This window comes from Penicillium canescens, assembly GCF_028828765.1.
Source record: "Penicillium canescens strain IBT 15451 chromosome Unknown utg000003l_segment0_segment0, whole genome shotgun sequence".
Classification (NCBI taxonomy): Eukaryota; Fungi; Ascomycota; class Eurotiomycetes; order Eurotiales; family Aspergillaceae; genus Penicillium; species Penicillium canescens.
The window spans coordinates 4952831-4971525 of record NW_026703965.1 but is presented as its reverse complement, the minus strand read 5'-3'; the positions used below and the strand labels follow the sequence as shown (position 1 = coordinate 4971525).

Sequence of the window (18695 nt, the reverse complement as noted above, 5' to 3'; positions counted from 1 at the left end):
CATTCCAGAACCCCAAAATTCAACGCGTTCACGAAACAGTAATGGTCGATGATCCACTGCTCTGATAGCCCTCAGTGGAAACAATCTGGTAGTTGTGAGAGCCCAGGTTCATTCCAAGCGAAGCCCAAGCATTGAAGTGGTTGGCCGTGGTTACAGTTCCACTAGACCGCTTGCTGCGGCGGATGGACCAGTACTGGGTGAAAGTTGCAGTGCCTGAGATAGAGGGCTGGTTGACCTGCTGGTGGGTATAGATGTCGTAGACCGATCCATCGCTTGTGACAGTTCCCTTGTAAGTCATGCTGCTGCCGGGGTTGTAGGTCCCGTAGTTCTCCATGATGTAGTACTCGACGAGAGGACCAGTTGTCCAGCCGTACACAGCAAGGTAGGCGTTTCCAGAAGGGTTGAACGATCCAGAAAAGTTGATGTTACTAAGCGATCACAGATGTCAGTAATTTATCGGCAGAGCGGCAGGTAGATAAGTCTTACCGGGCACTGCCAGTACTCCAACCCTTGCCAGACGTGAAACTTCCACAGTTGTTCCAAGAAACGCTGTATTGACCTGAATTACCATTGGTATACTGGACACTACCACCGCCGTTGGTCCAGAAGGAGTAGTAATAGCCATTGTTGGTTCCGGTCTGACTTGTAGTGATAGCTCGCTTGCTCAAGTCACTCGGGGCTGCGAAGGCGCTTGCGAAAGCACAAGCGGCCAAGAAAAGGCCTGAGAAGGAGACCATATTGATAATCAGAGAAGACTTTGTAGCTTTTGTTGTTTTTGTCGTGGTTTAAGAAAGTTTCTCTTCGGAGGAAAAGGGATTCTTTTTATATTGACAGTTGCAAGTGGGGCCCTTCTGCACTGTTTCAGCTCCTGGATGTCTTGCTTCAATTTAACCAGCGATTTATCCAAGACAACCTAGTCTCCGTAGCACTAGTGAACGACGGGCCTTTTTCCTTCTCGGTGCCCGGCTCCGTTTATCACATACACTGGTGTAAAAATGGATCTCAGTCACCCGGCTAGGCTAAACCGAATAGCTCGGTACGTTAAGCAAAGGTTGGGTGCCGTAAGCCATTGGTACGGCTAATCATTTCAGCCAAATATAAAATGCAATATACCGTATGCATATTCAGGCACTTGAAATGCCTTGAAATGCGGGGAAACTCGTCACGGCTGTAAGGGTCGCCGGTGGCTTGGCCCTGCTAAAGCCAAGTTACACGCTGAAACACGGGGTGACGGCCGTTTTTGCCTATACAAATCAGACCTTGATGATTAAAGGCTGTTAAGAAAGCCAAGTCCCGGGGAGCAAACTGAACAAAATATTTGATCCATAGATCCGCAATTGTTTATTTCATTGGAAAAGCTTAGCGCGTGGGTATTTTCCGACTGTGGGTATTTTCCTGGTGGATATTCTCCAGACATATATTTGAGTTTCGTGACTTCTTTTCTGTAGCCTGCATTTACAAGAAGTTATACTCTTTCATCTGGTCTTCCTTTGTGGTCCTAGACCAATATTTTCAGGGTAAACAGGTTACCACGACAAGACTGAACATCTTGATCCAATTTGATACTCCAGTTGTCTCAAGTATGTGGCGTGTCTCGTCTCTGTTTCTCAAATCGACAAGGCCTTATCCAAGGGGAATCAAAGCCCTCCAAATTCAGTAAGAAATACCCATACATTCATCAATTCATATCCAGGCAGCTCGTTTAATACAACTATCGCGCAGGAGAAACATTGCGACCCAAAAGGTGACAGCCGAATGTGCACACGACCGCCTCGCCGCCCAGCGTCGAAATCGTCCTACTGCTCCACACCTCACAGTTTACAAGTGGACTTACGTGTCATCAGCCTCCGCGATCCAACGGGTCACCGGGCTCCTGCTTTCGGGGAGCTTGTACGGTCTTGCCACACTATATCTCTGTGCCCCTGCCTTAGAACTCAACCTTGATTCAACAGCCATGGCGGCCGCGTTTGGCTCTCTACCTGTCGCTGTGAAAGCAGCTCTGAAGTTCGGCCTCTCAATGCCGTTAACGTATCATGGGTTCAATGGAGTGAAACACTTGGTCTGGGATTCGGGTCGACTTTTGAGCAAGACACGGAGTGGAAGAGTGACATGGGTGGTTCTTGGATGTAGCATGAGCGCCTCTTTTGGTTTGGCTTTATATTAATTCTGAGCTGTGTCATTATTGGAGGCCCTTCCACTCCCCGAGACCTTCAGGCGTGAATATGTACGTAGTAGAATTTATCTCATTTGGGACGCCGCTTCAAGAGTTCGTGGATGCGAGCCATCGAATCATGCGCAATTTCGCCGGTCTCGGACAACGGCGTACGCAGTAAAATCTTGGCGTATACACACAAGTCTTGTCCGTGAATCATGATTCCTGCCCGGTAGATTTGATCTTGGCTTGACTTGGATTGTAAGGTTTTCCATAATATCTTCCAGCGGACGAGAGCTCTGTCAATCTGTCTTTTTGCATCAGACATATTGCAAAAACTGGTTCGCAGTCCGAAAATGATACGGTGGAAAGCTTCCTGGTTATCAGCAGTGTTTCCTATACATGAATAGCTCCGTGGACCTCACCAGAGATCACAACATATAGTGCAAAAAAACTAAGATTTTTGTACTGTGAATCTTCCGGGCCAGACCAACTATCAGACAGAAGCTCTTGTATGAAAAGATTTAATGGTGGCGGTCGCTGACAATTTCTCTCTTTAGTCGCCCAAAGCTCCCACGTTGTAGCGTCAGGGATTTCGATTCCTTTTTCTTCTGCTGGGAGATCAAATCGTAACTCCGAAGCTGTTAGGATCGGCGGGTCGTTGAAAAACATGATATAGTGGCAATCCATCATGGCAATCGAAGACATCATCCTAGATAGTCAGCTTAACGGGCGTGATAATAATATCTTAAGTATATCAAGTAAAGTGGACAGACCTAATACAGGTCTCATTTTTGAGAAACTCATCATGGCGAAATGGCCTGCTATTGTCATGCCAGAAATTCTTAGTCTGAGTTAAGGATGCCACTCGAGCGACTGATACCAGAGCTGGATACCGCTGAATTCGAGTCCGACGGCGTGTTGCAGCGTTGGGACTTGATAATTGAATCAAGAGTATGAGGATCGCAGCTTGGATCAACTCAATTTCATTCGCCTCCAACGAGACCCCGCCGGTTTCTTGCTTTCTGTACATTAGTCGTTGGAAGTCCGCGCATTCAAAGACCACCTTTTCTACAATTTCGGCATATTCAATGGCTCGCAATTTGACACCGTCGGATGTATCGCAGTCCGCGCCCATCAAAAACATGGACAGTAGCAATGGAGTGGAGACGGTCTCCAAGTTGAAGGTAGATTTCAAGACGATGCGAGACCGTGGGCGCACTATTCGCTCGAAGTACGCTTCAATGTAGTCACCCACCTTGTGCTCTGCGAAGAATTCCTGCGCGTTATCAGGGCTAGGGGCTGCTTCATACTTGCCATTCATAGCTCTCGATCTGATAATGCAATCAACCATTCTGGAAGAGGCTATCTGGCGTTGATCTAGGTCTTCCAGCCCTAGTGGTAGTGGTGAGCTTTGAGTTTGTCCATCAATCTTGAAAGAACCAAAGAACATGTTCCAAGAATCCCCGAAGAAGAGATGAGCCTGATCAGCTTCGACGCCAAGGCTTGGTAGGGCAGAGTCCAGACTTTCATCAACGGATTCCGCAGTCGAGAACAGAGAGAGAACGCGATTGACATCTCCGGAGCTGTGGTTCCCCGGTGCAGAATAATTTAGCAGAAATGGTAAAGACGTCTTCTCCGGACTTCGCTCGTCTGGGTTGGTTGCACTGCGCAAGCTTTGGCGACGAGTTGACATGCCAGGGGCTAACAAAAGCTCACGGGACTCCTGCGGAAGGGTGTGAAGACGTTGATAAGTACAAGAAATCCCATTAGCTTGGCAAGCACTGCAAGAAAGGCCTCCATCGCAATTGATTCGTTGTTCGGCGCAACTATCGCATGCCTTGCGTCGACGGCCGGGCCGAGCAGGCCCGGGCTTGGGCTGGGCTCCAATCCTGGGGCAGCTCTTATAATGCCTCCTGAGTGCGTCGCTATACAAGTAAGTAACGAGAGCAGTTTGCGGATTCAGACATTCTCACTTCCTTGAATATTTGCGATCACAAAATTCACACCTTCTCGGAGACTGGGAAGTATCTGAGAGGAAATGTCAACCTCGCGTCTCTCAGGGGCTTCAACATGACTTACGTGACGACTCGTGTCGTCGTAGGTGATTTTTGCTTGAGAAGAGTCGGTGGCAGGTAGCACACTTGTAGCCTGGACCTGACATGGCTTGGGCTTATTTGACCAACTGGACCTTGCAGTGAAAGAACGGCACAGAGTGCCGTGGCGAAAAGGTGTCGGCGGTGAGATCCCGTATTCCCTACACAAGCCTACAGAGGCTCGACCCAAAACGAGTGTACAGAGGGGCCTTTCATGAAGCTTTTTCACGCATATATGAGAACTTGGCTTTGACGCAGAAGATAAAGTGTGTCAAGAACCCGGGGTATGAGTGCCGATACTTGATTGAGGTTTGTGTATTGGCACTGACTCTGACGGTCTAAAGGTATCAAACTGATTTATTTCAATCCTAGCGACTGCATTAAATCTAGAAAACATGAATCTTTTGAATAAATCCGCAGGATGATCTCTTAACATGGCAGACAGAGATATCCTCAACCCATTGACATATCCGAGTGCGCATCGGTTTTCAAGGCATTCATGCAAACCCCAAAGGAGATGCTTCTGCAACTTTAATGGCCCATCGATTACATCAATGTGAGCTCCACTTAATTAGTTCAAGCGTCATTATGGATAATCATGATCAGACCTTGGAATAATTCCTCCTTCATAGATGTTGCCCTTTAGCAGAACATAACTCTCTGGCTGTGTCTCATACTGCCACCCACATTCTTATGCATGGCCACCCTTCGAGCTGATCCATGGTGCTGCACCGTTACACCTCCAACTCTAAGCTACAGCCACTCTCCCACCGAATATATGGGGCTGGTGCAAGGGGCTCCTGTGCAATGCATCCCTGTCGGCGCTGCTGTTCCGTCTGACACACCAATTCTCGGACTAGCTATTGGTTGGCATGTAGGATGAAGCTTAGTCTGCCAATTATTAACATGTGAGGTAATCCACATCAGCTCAAATGGGTGTTTAGCCACATTCCATTGTCTGCGACTGATATGCAAGCGTGAGATATTGGCTCTACACCATAATTCTGCGGCATGACTCGGTTTAGAGAGAGCCAGCCTGGTCAAGTGCCTTGGATAGAGTTTCCTTTGGGGCTCTTGGGCTATATAAATTTGATATATCCTTTCCTGGCCCCGACAATGCTGATCTGACCATTTCTGTCCACCTACTGAGAATTTGCTTTTCAAATTATGGGATCTGAAACTTTCAAGAAAGTTCTTGGCTTACAAGATCCTCCCAATCTACCAGATAAAAATGCACCACATTACGAATCTGATCCAACTGTGCTGGAATGGCTAAGTGGCGTGTTCCCTTCCGGAAAGCAACTTGGACTATACTTTGCCAGACTGCTTCCTTTCACGCAATGGATCAGACACTATAATTTTCAATGGTTTTTTGGTGATTTGGTTGCAGGTATGAATTAATTGATGCTCGTTGTAGCGCTTGCTAACCGCAGTAGGGACTACTGTTGGGGCTGTTGTAGTTCCTCAAAGTATGGGATATGCAAAATTAGCCAATCTTCCAGTACAATACGGACTTTATACCTCCTTTATGGGAGTGTTGATCTATTGGTTCTTTGCAACATCCAAAGACATTACCATAGGGGTAAGCTTTCAGCTATTACATGGCACTTGCATGTGCTAACTTATCAGCCCGTCGCTGTGATGTCTACAGTGGTTGGCAGCATCATACTTGATGTTCAAAGCATCTACCCAGACATTCCTGGGCCACAAATTGCCCTTTCAATCGCCATAATCTCTGGGAGTATCATCGTATTTATGGGTCTGGCACGACTTGGCTTTATTGTTGATTTTATTCCCTTTCCTGCAATTACAGCATTCATGGTTGGCTCTTCTATAACAATCTGCTCCGGGCAGGTCAAAGGGCTACTCGGCGAAACAGCCAACTTCAGTACCAATGCACCGGCATACCAAATCATCATTGACACGCTCAAGTCCCTACCCACGGCGCAGGGATACGATGCCGCTATGGGTGTCACCGCATTATTCACTCTATATTCTCTCCGTGGAGCCTGCAATTACGGTGCTCGCAAGCACCCAAGCTTTTCCAAGCTCTTCTTCTTCCTAGGTGCTCTACGGACCGTGTTTGTCATTGTTTTCTTCGCTGTGATCAGCTTTGCGGTCAATTTCCATCGCCATGCCAATCCTGCTTTTGCTTTAGTCGGGAATGTGTCTCGAGGCTTCGAACATGCCGGTGTTCCAGTACTTACAGGAGACGTTATTAAGCTTTTTCTCCCTAAGCTACCAGCTTGTGTGATCGTGCTACTCATTGAGCATATTGCAGTCTCCAAATCCTTTGGACGAGTCAACAACTACACAATTGATTCCTCGCAAGAACTCATTGCTATCGGTGTCACAAATCTCCTAGGCCCTTTCGTCGGTGCCTATCCAGCAACAGGATCTTTCTCTCGCTCCGCAATTCAATCAAAATCCGGCGCCCGATCTCCGTTTGCTGGCATCATAACTGCCTGTGTGGTTTTGATTGCCATGTATGCATTGACTCCTGGACTATATTATATTCCCAAAGCATCATTATCAGGAGTGATCATCCACGCAGTGGGAGACCTAATCGTGCCCCCCAACACGATCTACCAATTTTGGCTTATCTCACCATTGGACGCGGTGATTTTTGCTGTCGGCCTAATTGTTGCGATTGTGAACACGATCCCAAACAGCATCTACGCAACGGTTTGCCTCTCAGTAGCAGTCCTCCTATTCCGTCACGCAAAAGCCCCAGGACACTTCCTAGGACAAACCTGGGTAAACGACAAAGACGCCCAACGCCCTCTCTTTCTCCCTCTCGACGATTCAGATGCAAATCCAGCTATTAAATTCGAGAACCCTCGACCAGGTGTCTTTCTCTACCGTTTTTCCGAAGGCTTCAACTACCCTAATGCGAATCACTATTCCGACACCCTTGTTCAAATGATATCCAAGAACACCCGCCAAACAAATGTAGAGGTTTATGCAAAGAAGGGAGACCGTCCATGGAATGACCCGGTCTCTTCCAATACAGATGATCTGCATCTACCCATTCTCCGGGCAATCATTCTTGACTTCTCGGCTGTCAATAACGTGGATGTGACATGTGTACAGAATCTGATGGATGTGCGCAAACAGTTGGATCGTCGCTCTGCGCCTGTTGCTGTACAGTGGCATTTTGCTAATGTCAAGAATCGGTGGACAAAGCGTGCACTTTGCGCTGCTGGTTTTGGGACTTCGCCTTCAACGGGAAACCAGGAGATGGCTTCGACCGATGTGAATGGTCAAATCCCCAATCATAATCGGGAGGGACCGTCTGATATTGAGATGGCTGGGACCACTGGGGAATCTCTACCTTCGAACCCGTGTGATAATACGTTAGAGGCGAAAGAAAAACAGTCTGGTGCTTCGAGTTCGAAGTCTTCTATATTTGAAAACCGGACTCGGCCATTCTTTCATGTTGACTTGGTGGGTGCATTGCACAGCGTTGATGTATACTTAGCTGCAAATCCTGAGGCATAGAAATAACACTAAGATGTTTTCGATGAACCCTTCACTGTGGTTAGTATTCCTGGTCTGTTACTAGACATCCAAAGTAAGATTTGAGTCATAAACAATCAATCCATATTTCGGTCTTGTACAAAGTGAGAGAATAACGTTATCATCCAGGTCATTAGACCAACGCCAGCCGGGAATATTGAAAAAAAAACCGGATGCAGTCCTGTGCAAGTGTAAAACAAAAGAAGAAACAAACAAATCATAAAATAACAACCATATCCAGAACCCATCAATAGATCAATGCATCAATAGCCAAGTATCATAAGGCACACCTCGAGGCTGCGTTTTCCCATCACGGGAAGTCGAAAACAAGACCGGCTCGAAATCACAAGCAGCAGCATACTGTCGCACCAACTGACGCCAGTAGCACGACTCCGCAGCAGGGGTGAGGTACCGATCACGGAAAGTGCGCACAGCATTATTAGCAATGCGCTCGGCAACCTCGGGGTTATCAATGAGATACTCCATCTTGCGCGGCAAATCGGCGAAGTCACGGTCAACCTCAACGTAGTTGGCATCTGGGCCGGAGGATACAAGCGCAGCATGATGAGCCTCACGCCACTCAAGCGCATGCGAAATGACGACAGAGCGGCAGTTCAGTAGGTACTTGCCACGACCAGAGAAGCTTCGGCCTTCCGCATGTGCCAGGAACATATACCGGCAGTGATCCTCGATAGGCAGAAGATTGAACCGGATGTCATTCTCATTATCCCAGTCAATAACCCGCACACTAGCCCAGCTGTGATCCAACGCAGACTTAAGCAGCTTAGCTCGCACGGGCGGGTTCGTCGCCAGACTACCGCGCCACACGAGCTGCTTCTTCTTCTCTTGAAACTGCAAGCCAGGAACATATGCGCCGTCTCCTTGGAATTCGCCATCGTCGATAGCCGCAATGCGACGGCGGACTTCGTGGTATGGGCCGATTTGGACCTCGGGCCAGGCCCAGTATCCGAAGTCGGGCATCAGCCAGACAGCCTCGTCAGAGTCGCGCTTGGAATAGGCCCATACGGGTCCGCTTCCATTTGGATCTCCGGCGAAGTCTTCTGTTGTGAAGGTGAATTCGATGCTGGGGAGGAGGTGTCGGTCTGGAAAGGCTGTTAGGGCGCGGTGGAGGGAGTTGAGTGTTGCGCGTGCCCGAGTTGCTGTGGCAGGCATTGGGGCATAGTCGACGATATACAACTAGATGGTTAGACGTCAGAATCAATGGCACTTATAGTAATGTCAATCTAGTCCGGTGTTTACTAACCTCTCCGCGATCAATGATACCACGGACCATACCATCATCCACAGTGCGCGAATCAAACTCTTTGTATGTGAAATGACGGTCATCTCGCAAAGCGGAAGACTTGTCAAGTTCGTTATAAAGCTTGGGAAATGCAGTGCGACATTGACCCTCCGACAGCCCGTGGTTATTTCCATCACGCTCCACGACAAAATCCCAGGTTCGATTTCCCGAGAAACTCGAGGCCGGACAGGGTCGTGAAGGCGCCTTGAGAATATATTTCGATGAGAGTTCGCGGGGCGTGCCAGTGCCGATAATGAGGAATGTAAGGGCGAACAGAGACACCACGGCGCCTGTAGCTATATAGCGGAATGAGGGGCGTTGGGTGAACATTCTTGGAATATTCCCGAGTATATCCTGAAATTTGAGAGATTTCAGTCAACTTGAATCACATCTACGTCTTTTGTTGAGACGGTGAGACGTGATCAAGTGTTTTCGTTAGATGTCGTTGATGTCAACGCTGATTGTTCCCACAGCAACGCATATGAGACATCTACACTAACCAATGATATCATATAGTTCAGTTCTTGTTCGAGTGTCCAGGCATCATAGCCAAGTCTAACATTGATTCTACACGCTATTGCTAAAACACTAACAAGATATGTGCAATCAATCTATAGTCCCAACTATATCAGATTATTATGTACATAAGAGGGAGGCCACGCGAGTCGATATATTCAAGGGGTATCTCAACAGGTCATGAAAGGAAACGGGCAAAACGAAAGGACAAGGCAGAAGGCAGACTTAGACCCGTAATATCATAACACATGAAGCAGACGAAGCAAAACGCTTCTCCACAGGTATATCCGCAGCACAACCGGCTGGCGAATGAAAAGAGAATCATCGGCCATCGCTGCTCGCGGCCGCACTGGGACTGTTGTTATTGAAGTAGCTCTCGTCTATCTTCAGGATCCATTCCACCTTTTGTGCCTCGGTGCGAGTGGCGAAGAGGAACGTATTCTGGGTTCCGTAGACGGCGAAAATATTCGGCCGTCCCTTGGCGGATAGTGAGCGGTCAGCTCCAGCTCCAGACCCGTCGAGTAGTCTCGCAAAGTCGGGTGCATGATCCACGCGCGAGTTGCGGAGGTTGATTGCGTTGATCTCGTCGCCCTCTGGGACGGAGTAGATGTGGAGGTACGGCCTGCGGAGCTCCACGAAACGGCGAACCCAGATATTGTTTGTGTCATCAGGGGTAAGCACATAGCCCGTTTTCAAGGCGGATGGGTTTTTGGGAAGGGTTTGGATGGTAGCCACAAAGCGAGGCTTGAGTGACACCTTGTCGGAGAAGCCGTTGGTATCATTTGAATTTTTGATGTGCGACGCAGTCGCCGCTCCATCTGTAGGGGGGTTCGGTGTTACTCCGGATCAGGATCGCTTCGGTGGGGTCCTGTTTGAGTGACCACAGATCAAGGTACTTCCGAAGGAGTTTGGACTTGCGTTCGTTGAGATCTGTGCCGCGCATTGGCGTAGACTTTCCACTGCGAGCCGGCGATGCGATCAAACTGCCTGCGCTGAGAGCACCTCGGGCAGCATGGAGCTCGGCAACACGCAGTCTGCGCTTACGAGCGGCAATGTAGTCTCGCACCAGTGAGACTTTCCGGGGTGCCCAGGTAGTTAACAGCTCCTCACCTTTGACATAGTCATTCTGTGTGTTCATACGCCATAGGTCAGCAGCGCGCTTGGCTGAGATCGGACGAATGACTAAAGAGTACATCCGGGTCGTCGAATGCACAACACGAATCGAGTTCCAGAATTGCTTGAACATCGACTGCTGGCGAACATAGGTACGTCCCTGAATCTGAAGTGTTTGGTCGGCCTCGAATACAACGGGGTTCTGAAGACGACTGGAAATGAGATCCCAGCGAACTGTCACCTGTACCCGGTACTTATCCGCTGTCACTCGGTCAAGCAATAGAGAGCCGTGAAGACTTGAGTCCCATTGACCCACAAGTGTGACGTGGGATGTCCCGTCAGCGTTATCCCTGACCATTGGCTCGTGAACAAACTTCAAGGGAACGTCCGGGGTCTGGAAATCCTGGTCCGGAATCTTGCCCCAGGGATCGAGAAGGCGAACAGATCCCACGCGAATGTTGTTGATGTCGTCCCATGGGAGACTCTCTGTCGAGCTATAGGTCATATTGATGGAGATACGGCGCTGTAATCCTTGGTGGAGCTGAGATGTGCCGGCATCAAGACTGCTGCTCTGGACAACCTCCACAGGGAGGTATTCACCAGATTCGGCCATTTCAAGAATCTGAATTCGAGCAAAGACGTCGTGCCGTTCCTCTGAATAGAACTCAGACTCGGCAATTCGAGGGGCAGTGCGCTTCTGTGGCAACGGCTCTGCCGAGTCTCGCATATCGTCCCAGCTCAGAAGCTTGTCGAGATGAACTGAAGTCACACAAGCGTAGACACAGACCTTCAATGCGGCTGTCCGGGGACTCGAGAGCGGCAAGCTCATGCTGTGCACGCTTTCAAAACGGACCGGGCCATCCTCGAACCCATTGATCATCTGAGTTGTAGTGGCGCCTCCTTCCTCTGAAATGCCCGGTACGAACAGCTGTGCATGTACGTTAGACCCTTCCCACTCCGCAAACCCAACCATGTCCCGCATGACGACGTTGAATTTCAAAGTTGACGACGGTGCCTGAGCGGAGGATGGCTCAAGCGAGAGTCGAATGATTCCGACGACACTTTGAGTGTATGGTGATGTGATCTCGATGGAGAAGTCTTGCACGCGGGTCTCGAAAACGGCCGTCAGGGGGATGTCGGCATCGCCAACGAGGGAGTACTGAGATGAACACGGTTCGGAGAAAGGGTTGTCGAGTTTGAAGTGCTGAATGTAGTCGGGACGGTCGATGTATTGGTGTAGTTGGCGCATGGCCTGCACGCGGCGCTGGAGCTTTTCGATTGACCACAGATGAATCACGCACTGCTTGTAGTCAATTACTCGGACAGCCACACAAGGCTTCTTAGCCTCGTCTAGCAAGATGTCCTCGTCTCCAGAGATTCCATTCAGCACAAGGTCATATGACGATTCCATGTTATGGCCATGGTCGACAATGGCGAATTGGAAAACCACATTCTTATCCATGATGTGACTCATGATCTGTGCCTCTTTCATGAGCGAGGCATGCTGCAGGATCTTCTCTGCCATGCGAACATAGTTGCGCTGGGACCAGAGGCCGAATACCGATCGTGCAACTTCAATTTCGCGATCGTCTAGTTTGGCGAAGCCATTTTCGAAGATTTGTGGGATTGGTTTGCCCATGTCTCGCATCTGAGTCTCAAAACCCTCTTTTTGCTTTCTCAGTTGCTCCTCAAATTCTTCTTTGGCGCTCCGCAAAGCCTCTTCCATTCGTTCTTTTTCGGTTCGAAGCTCTGCGGAGTCGGGAGTAGATGATGCTTCCACAGTCTTCAGTTTTTCTTGGAATTCTTCCTTGCGACGATCCAGCTGTCGCTGCATATCCTGGCGAGCTTGGTTGAGCGAAGCAGCACCTGGATCTTCCTCGTCGTGCTGCTTGGGGGTACTTGGCATGGTGATGGCAGTGTCAAGAGAGAAGTTGTCGATTGTCCCGTTAGACATGTACTTGTCTCGAATAGGGAAGGAGCTAATGGAGTCGGAGTCTTCCTCGTTTTCCGGCAGGCCACGCCGACCCGCTCGAACCTTCTGCACGTCCTCGAACAGAGTATCGAGCTCATCATCTGGCAAGTGAGAGATCTGATCCGGACCCACCATGGCATTCACAGCCTCTCTGCGAGCTAAGAACCAGTCTGATTCACGGCCACGTTGCGATGGCATCGGTGAGTCTGTCCCGGTTGAATCGCCATCCACTTCAGACCCGGTCTTGCTCAGATTCCGATCGTGGGTTTTGTTTAGCGCGGGGGATCCAAGCTGGCTGGTGGTAACGGAGTGACGCAGTAAGCTCTGCTCAACACGTTCGGCTCGGGCTTCTTGGGGATGGTTGAAACGGAAGATGTGGAAGTCACCAAGGATGATCCGGAAACCACTCTTCAGTCGTGTTGGCTTGTCAACCCGCATACCGTTGACCATGATAGCGGCCCCTTCGGTGGGGACAATTGTCACAATATTGTCCACATTCTCGAATGTGCAGTGCTTTTCAAGAATCTTGGATCCATTCAGTCGAATCTCGACGCTTTGACCCTGATCCATGTGGCCAACAGTGGTGGTCCCTGGCTTAATGTTGTACACCAAGCATTCAGCAAGAAGGGGATCGTCGCTAAGGTTGACCAAATGGGGCATCTTCTTTGGTGTACTCAGTCCAATGAAGCCCTTTTCAATATTTATACCGAGTTCCTCCAACGCAGCTTCACGCTCCTTGTGGATAAGTTCTGTGTTTTGCAGCTTCTCCTCCCAGGTCTGATTGAGATCTTTGTAAAGCTTCTCACTCTGGTTGAGCTGTTCCACAATCTCGGCCTTACTGACTTTGGTGACACTTCCGTCTGCCTGTTGGATAGAAACCATTTGTTTCTCCAGCGGTGTGTCAGGTGGATAATATTCCTCTGCAGGAGCTCCCACGCCACCTACTGCACCTGGTATCACTCCACCTCCAAGCTTAGAGCGGAGCTGTGATAATTCTTCCTTCAATTCGCGGATCATGCGTGCATTCGGGTCTTCGTTCACAACGGCATGGTTCTTGATTCGTTTGGCGGAGTCGGCGTATCGTAAGGTACCAAGAGTTTCCTCAAAGTTGATATCTGCAGGAGAAATGGCTGCAATCATAGATGTCATAGAGTTACCACCCAAGGAATCTTTCAGCAACCATGTGAGCACTGAATCACGGTAAGGTACCATGGAGGCGTTTTTCTTTTTGCCAGCAGAGACATCAGCCAAGGCAGCAATGACACGACCAAGTGTTGACAAGGAACGGTTGATCTCCGCACCCTCCTTTAATCGTGCGCCAGTGGCTCCAGTTGAATTGGCTCGTTCTGAACCTGCCAAATCAACCAAACTGATTTTCGACACCTTCTCGGTGTCCATAGATGTCTCATTGTCGTGTCTTTTTTGTGTCAAGGTCAGGGTGAAGACAGCGTGTGATCGACTCGAGGTTTCGTTCATGTTCGTTGCAGCAACCGTTCGAGCTTTGTTACCTTCGTCCATCAAATTCTCAATCTCCTCAAAGGAACGGACCACAAGCTTGGCCAGATCTTCGACGTATGGTCCGGTAGACGGATGCTCACGGACCTTAAGGTTGCCCTTATTTGAGGGGTTGAGCAGATCTCGTACCCGTTCATTGTAGATTTCCAGGTATGACACCTCGACTGTGCAGTTCAAAGATTGGTCCTTCTGAATCGCGACAATCCGCTCAAACATATCCTGACAAATTCGGGGGATGACACCGTATTCCTTGCCATAACCCATCATAGAGTATGACTTTCCTGAACCGGTCTGACCATAGGCGAAAATACAGTTGTTATAACCACCAAAGGCATTGTCTAAAAGCGGGGAGCCTAAATCATCAAAGAGATCGTCCTGGCCAGCAAAATGCGGTGCCTTCTTATCAAAAGACCAATATGATCGATCAAAGGCGAACACCTTCGGTCCTTCAACAGCTCCTTTCCCGCCTTTTCGTGACGTATCCTGTGCGCCGGGTGGTGCCGTGATAATGGTCTGAGGTCCTTTCATGGAAATGATACATTTTGCACCGCGCTCGATTTCTGCAAAAGAGACAAATGGTCAGCTTCGTATTGTAGGGATGGCCTCTCCTAGCACATCCAACTCACCTCTACTATTGAAAGGCCGCACCCGCACCACCACCTTAATATTTCCAGCGCCGCCTGGAGCCATCTTTGCTCTCTACCCCATGCACCGGGGGTGGTCGTCAACAATGGACGTGTATGGAGACCGGAGTGCGGAAGTGGGATGCAAGTAGTGACAGGGGTACACCGATGCGCGAACTCCGCGAGGAGCGCGGCTCGAAAGGCAGTCGCAGGGTGATAAGCGCAGGATCGGAGAGATGTGAATTGCTTGTGCTTGTTCGAGGGTGGATGGTCGCAAGGGTCGAATGGGTCGGTGTCAACAAAGACGTCATGTATCGGTCCAATATTGGGAGCGTGTTTGTGATGTTTTTTTTGTGGGGAAGGGTTCTGGGAGGCGCGGAGGCCTAAATCTTGTAAATTAGAGATTTGAGCACCGAGGCACGCCAGCCACAAATTGATATGCTCGAAACACAAAGAACAGCAAAATGCGATTGTGGTCGAGTCGATTTGACCATGCGGAAAAGCCACATGAGTCCCCGGAGCGGGTGTGCTGAGTAAGCGGTCCACCGCCACTGTAAGGGGCTGAAGAGTTAGATGACTTGCACTTAGCGTATTGGATGAACGAATCATAGTTCGAATGAGGGATGTGTGGACATTGTTTGGTTGGTCGGCTGCGTACCTGGTCAATGATCTATGATTACTTCCAATCCAAAGCTTGGTTCATAGTCCACCTTGTACCTATTCTACTCCACTTCAGATATATATATTCTAAATATCCCCTGTGATGGGAAAGAGCTTATCGAATCTTTGCGGAAAGTGGGCAAGACTATCAATGTGGCCTGGGCTTCGTTTCAGCTTTCTATATTTTCTTATTTGGAGTGTCCGCACACGATATCCCTACCACATGAGCCTCGGAGTAGTCTCGAAGATTGCTGGGCTTCATGTTGATTCGTTTCATGGATCCACACTTGCTTGATAAATTACTACTTTTGTTCGGTTTTTTTCCATGTAAATTTGATCGTCTCTTTTGAAAGAGGGGGTTGATATAAAGTTGAGTCACGACGCTGAGCCCCAGTTCCATTTTCGTATGCGGCTTTGAAATGCTATGTATAGGTCTGGAAGCTAGTATACGTATATGATAATGATGGTATCTAAACGAATTCCCTGGGATAGCGAATTTTATTTCCTGTTCCGACTCAACTTCTTCGTCTCACATCACAAGATACCTAGTCGTATCTAACTCTGCTCAAATCGTGTTTTCACGGAATAATCCAAAAGTTTCGTACGCCAATATTAACATGTCCGAAGACAAAGGATTACAGCTCGGCTTAGGCCTTGGAATCCCGCTCGGTGTAGTATCTCTGATTTGTTTGTCCATACTGTGTGGTGGTTATTATAGTCGCGAGTGTGTATCCGAAATATCCTTCTGTTTTTCCTTGCCCTTGAATGACTCTGGTTTTCTATCCCGGCCCCCAGTTATTCCAGATGCTGCCAAATCAGCGGAGCAAACGAAAAACTTGGCTGGCAATATGGGAAGCAACCCGACCACGTAAGGTCTCCTACTGAGCCGCATTTCATCTTTTATTATTGCTAATAAGACTGTGTCTGTTATAGGCTCTATTACCGGGAAGATCTGCAGTGTCTTCTCGGCAATGAAGGGAAAGGCCGAGGTCCAGGAAATCTATGTTATAAAGAAAGGACAGAGCGTCCCGAAGTGAAGGCATGGCCAGGTATAGGAGGATTTTTGCTTGGAGATGGCTACTGCTCCTTGGTTCTCCTGGTGGCTTTGGTTTATTTTAAATCTATCTTGACGCTGATAATAGATAAAGGTTAGTTGATGCTATTGTTGGGGTTGTCTACGATATATATATTTCTGATACAGAGTACGGGAGCCGCTCATCAGCCAAGACTACAATTACACTTGAATAGGCTTGAACACGGACTTGAAAGAGAAGCCAAAGTTATAAATGGTAGTTATGGCTATATAAGTTCCTCACAAGTAACGGTGAACAGTAGACAATGAAGCTCGGATCTCTATGGTTCCGAGGCGGTCAAGCTTCTACACGTGGGGTCCGGAGATCGGACCCATCTGTTCCTGCGAATCGGCGGTTTCGCCTCTGAATGGCCCATGGATGCTACTAAAATGACGGTTCAGGACTAGAATGTGCGTGGATAGGAGTATACATCTATACATCTACATAATATGTGTGGTGTACTTTCAACGGGTTACAGGAGCCTCGAATCGAATACGAGGGAGGTGGAGATGTCAATAATCGGTGAGCATTCGACCGCCAATTCATAAAATTAGTTCGGGTAAACGGATTGCGTCATGACTTCATTTATCATTTACTTTACTCTCTTTTCCAGGAAAATAAGCCGTATATCAGGAGAAGGTAAGGCGCCAGATCGACATTTCCAAGGTCCAAGAACGCCGTCACTCCGCCCTGATTGCAATGTTGGCGCCCAGGAGGTTTCATTACCGCCACCCGTATCTCATCACACTATTTCGGGACTGTGACGAGTATCGTGACAGGGGGAACGCAGAGAGAAGAGAGAAGTTCTCTCGTCTCTGAGTATCTGAGTGCAAGGATCATGGTTCGAATGGGACATAAGGTGGAGGATACTTACCCGACTAGGACAGAGAGCCGAGTAAAGGAAAAGAAAAAGAAAAACAGCTGATACATAACAGTTAAGTAAATGAAGGAGCACTCCGTGAATGGGGATATCAGTATTGCCTTTGTATAAACCCCGTGATATCGCGATATCAGGCGAGTATTGACGGTTTACTGAATACTGGTAACATACGTCATGGTCTCACAGCCTCGGGACTGCCGGATGGTAAACATACCGTATGGTCACAGCCTTACCACTGGGGCCATTTTGAGTGCCCAAACACGCCAGATCGGCCAGTAATATTTAGTAATGGGGCAGTATCCCGCTCCAGCCACTCACAGATCCACTAGGCAAGGCGGTCACCCACAGCGGCCAGTCAATCTCCTACAAGACTGCCCCATCCGCCCTTTTTTCGCCTTTCCCTTCTTCTGCCTTCTCTCGTTGGTTGCCCGCTCCTGTTCAGTCCTCCAACCATCGCACAGCGCCCCCTTTCTAACACTATTCGTCGGGGGTAACCCTGTACTTACTACCTCAGGTGTCAATTTGAAGGTAAGATATTTGAATTGCATTTATGCTTGAGATTCCCAGACGCGTATGTTATTTGTCTATGCCTATATGTCACTTTACACTATTACACCCATTACACTGCTTTACACTCTTTACGCCTCGTTACTATTGAGCGGAACTGTCCGTGACACGCACAGAACCTCGTTGGCACGATTCCCCCAATCTCTGGTCAAATCACAACCTTGGATCTCTTCCACGGAGATTATCTCTGTCCAATCTGTTCCACCGTGCCTAGTAAGGTAACGAGCTCCCCAAAACAACGCGTGTGGGATTGGACTATTATCTATCTCCTCCCCTCTCTTATTGGTTCCGATTTACCCGCGCTTTGTGTTTCTCCCTGCACGCGTCCCTGACATTTACATCATCCCTCGTGGGTATCCAGTCGCAACTAACATACATCTAGTCGCGCTGATTCGCCCTTGAGCCGTATCTAGTCTTGCCTCAAATCTTCATCTGCTCCTGCAGAAGTCAAAAGGTATGTAGCTTTACTGCCAACGCATACATGCCCCAAGCCTTGGTCTAACCCGCCTTGGAATCCCAACACCCCTCCACCTGGGTGCTCTCCGGACAACGCACCGATCATTGGCTTCTCGCGTTGATTGGCCAGAAGGGACAATGCTAACCTTCATCTCTAGTCTCGCGCGGAGCCTAAAGGCGCAGTCTGACATCAAGGTTGCAAGTCAGCACCGCCTCAGATTCTACAGACGTGGCAGTGGAATTGTGTGAG

The 18695-nt window shown here is 48.8% G+C and overlaps 5 protein-coding genes across 5 annotated transcripts; 1 reads left to right on the top strand and 4 right to left on the bottom strand.

Annotated features, from left to right (window-relative positions):
• Positions 1 to 28: 28 nt before the first annotated feature.
• On the bottom strand, positions 29 to 737 carry N7446_005150 (glycoside hydrolase family 11 protein; the record flags this gene model as incomplete). The annotated part of the gene is made up of 2 exons (XM_058513898.1): positions 29 to 428; positions 487 to 737. 2 exons carry the CDS (start codon positions 735 to 737, stop codon positions 29 to 31), a joined length of 651 nt encoding a protein of 216 aa, XP_058375227.1.
• Positions 738 to 2909: 2172 nt separating this feature from the next.
• N7446_005149 (Zn(II)2Cys6 transcription factor domain-containing protein) lies at positions 2910 to 4316 on the bottom strand (the record flags this gene model as incomplete). Its single annotated transcript, XM_058513897.1, has 3 exons — positions 2910 to 4080; positions 4129 to 4183; positions 4235 to 4316. 3 exons carry the CDS (start codon positions 4314 to 4316, stop codon positions 2910 to 2912), a joined length of 1308 nt encoding a protein of 435 aa, XP_058375226.1.
• A 1099-nt stretch (positions 4317 to 5415) lies between these two features.
• N7446_005148 (SLC26/SulP family anion transporter) lies at positions 5416 to 7749 on the top strand (the record flags this gene model as incomplete). The annotated part of the gene is made up of 3 exons (XM_058513896.1): positions 5416 to 5638; positions 5685 to 5830; positions 5878 to 7749. The coding sequence occupies 3 exons, from the start codon at positions 5416 to 5418 to the stop codon at positions 7747 to 7749; spliced, it is 2241 nt and encodes a 746-aa protein (XP_058375225.1).
• A 273-nt stretch (positions 7750 to 8022) lies between these two features.
• On the bottom strand, positions 8023 to 9400 carry N7446_005147 (uncharacterized protein; the record flags this gene model as incomplete). Its single annotated transcript, XM_058513895.1, has 2 exons — positions 8023 to 8964; positions 9032 to 9400. 2 exons carry the CDS (start codon positions 9398 to 9400, stop codon positions 8023 to 8025), a joined length of 1311 nt encoding a protein of 436 aa, XP_058375224.1.
• Positions 9401 to 9907: 507 nt separating this feature from the next.
• On the bottom strand, positions 9908 to 15179 carry N7446_005146 (kinesin-3 motor protein uncA; the record flags this gene model as incomplete). Its single annotated transcript, XM_058513894.1, has 3 exons — positions 14813 to 15179; positions 10427 to 14746; positions 9908 to 10404 (listed from the first exon to the last, which is right to left on the bottom strand). Exons 1-3 carry the CDS (start codon positions 14874 to 14876, stop codon positions 9908 to 9910), a joined length of 4881 nt encoding a protein of 1626 aa, XP_058375223.1. The 5' UTR covers positions 14877 to 15179.
• Positions 15180 to 18695: the final 3516 nt, after the last annotated feature.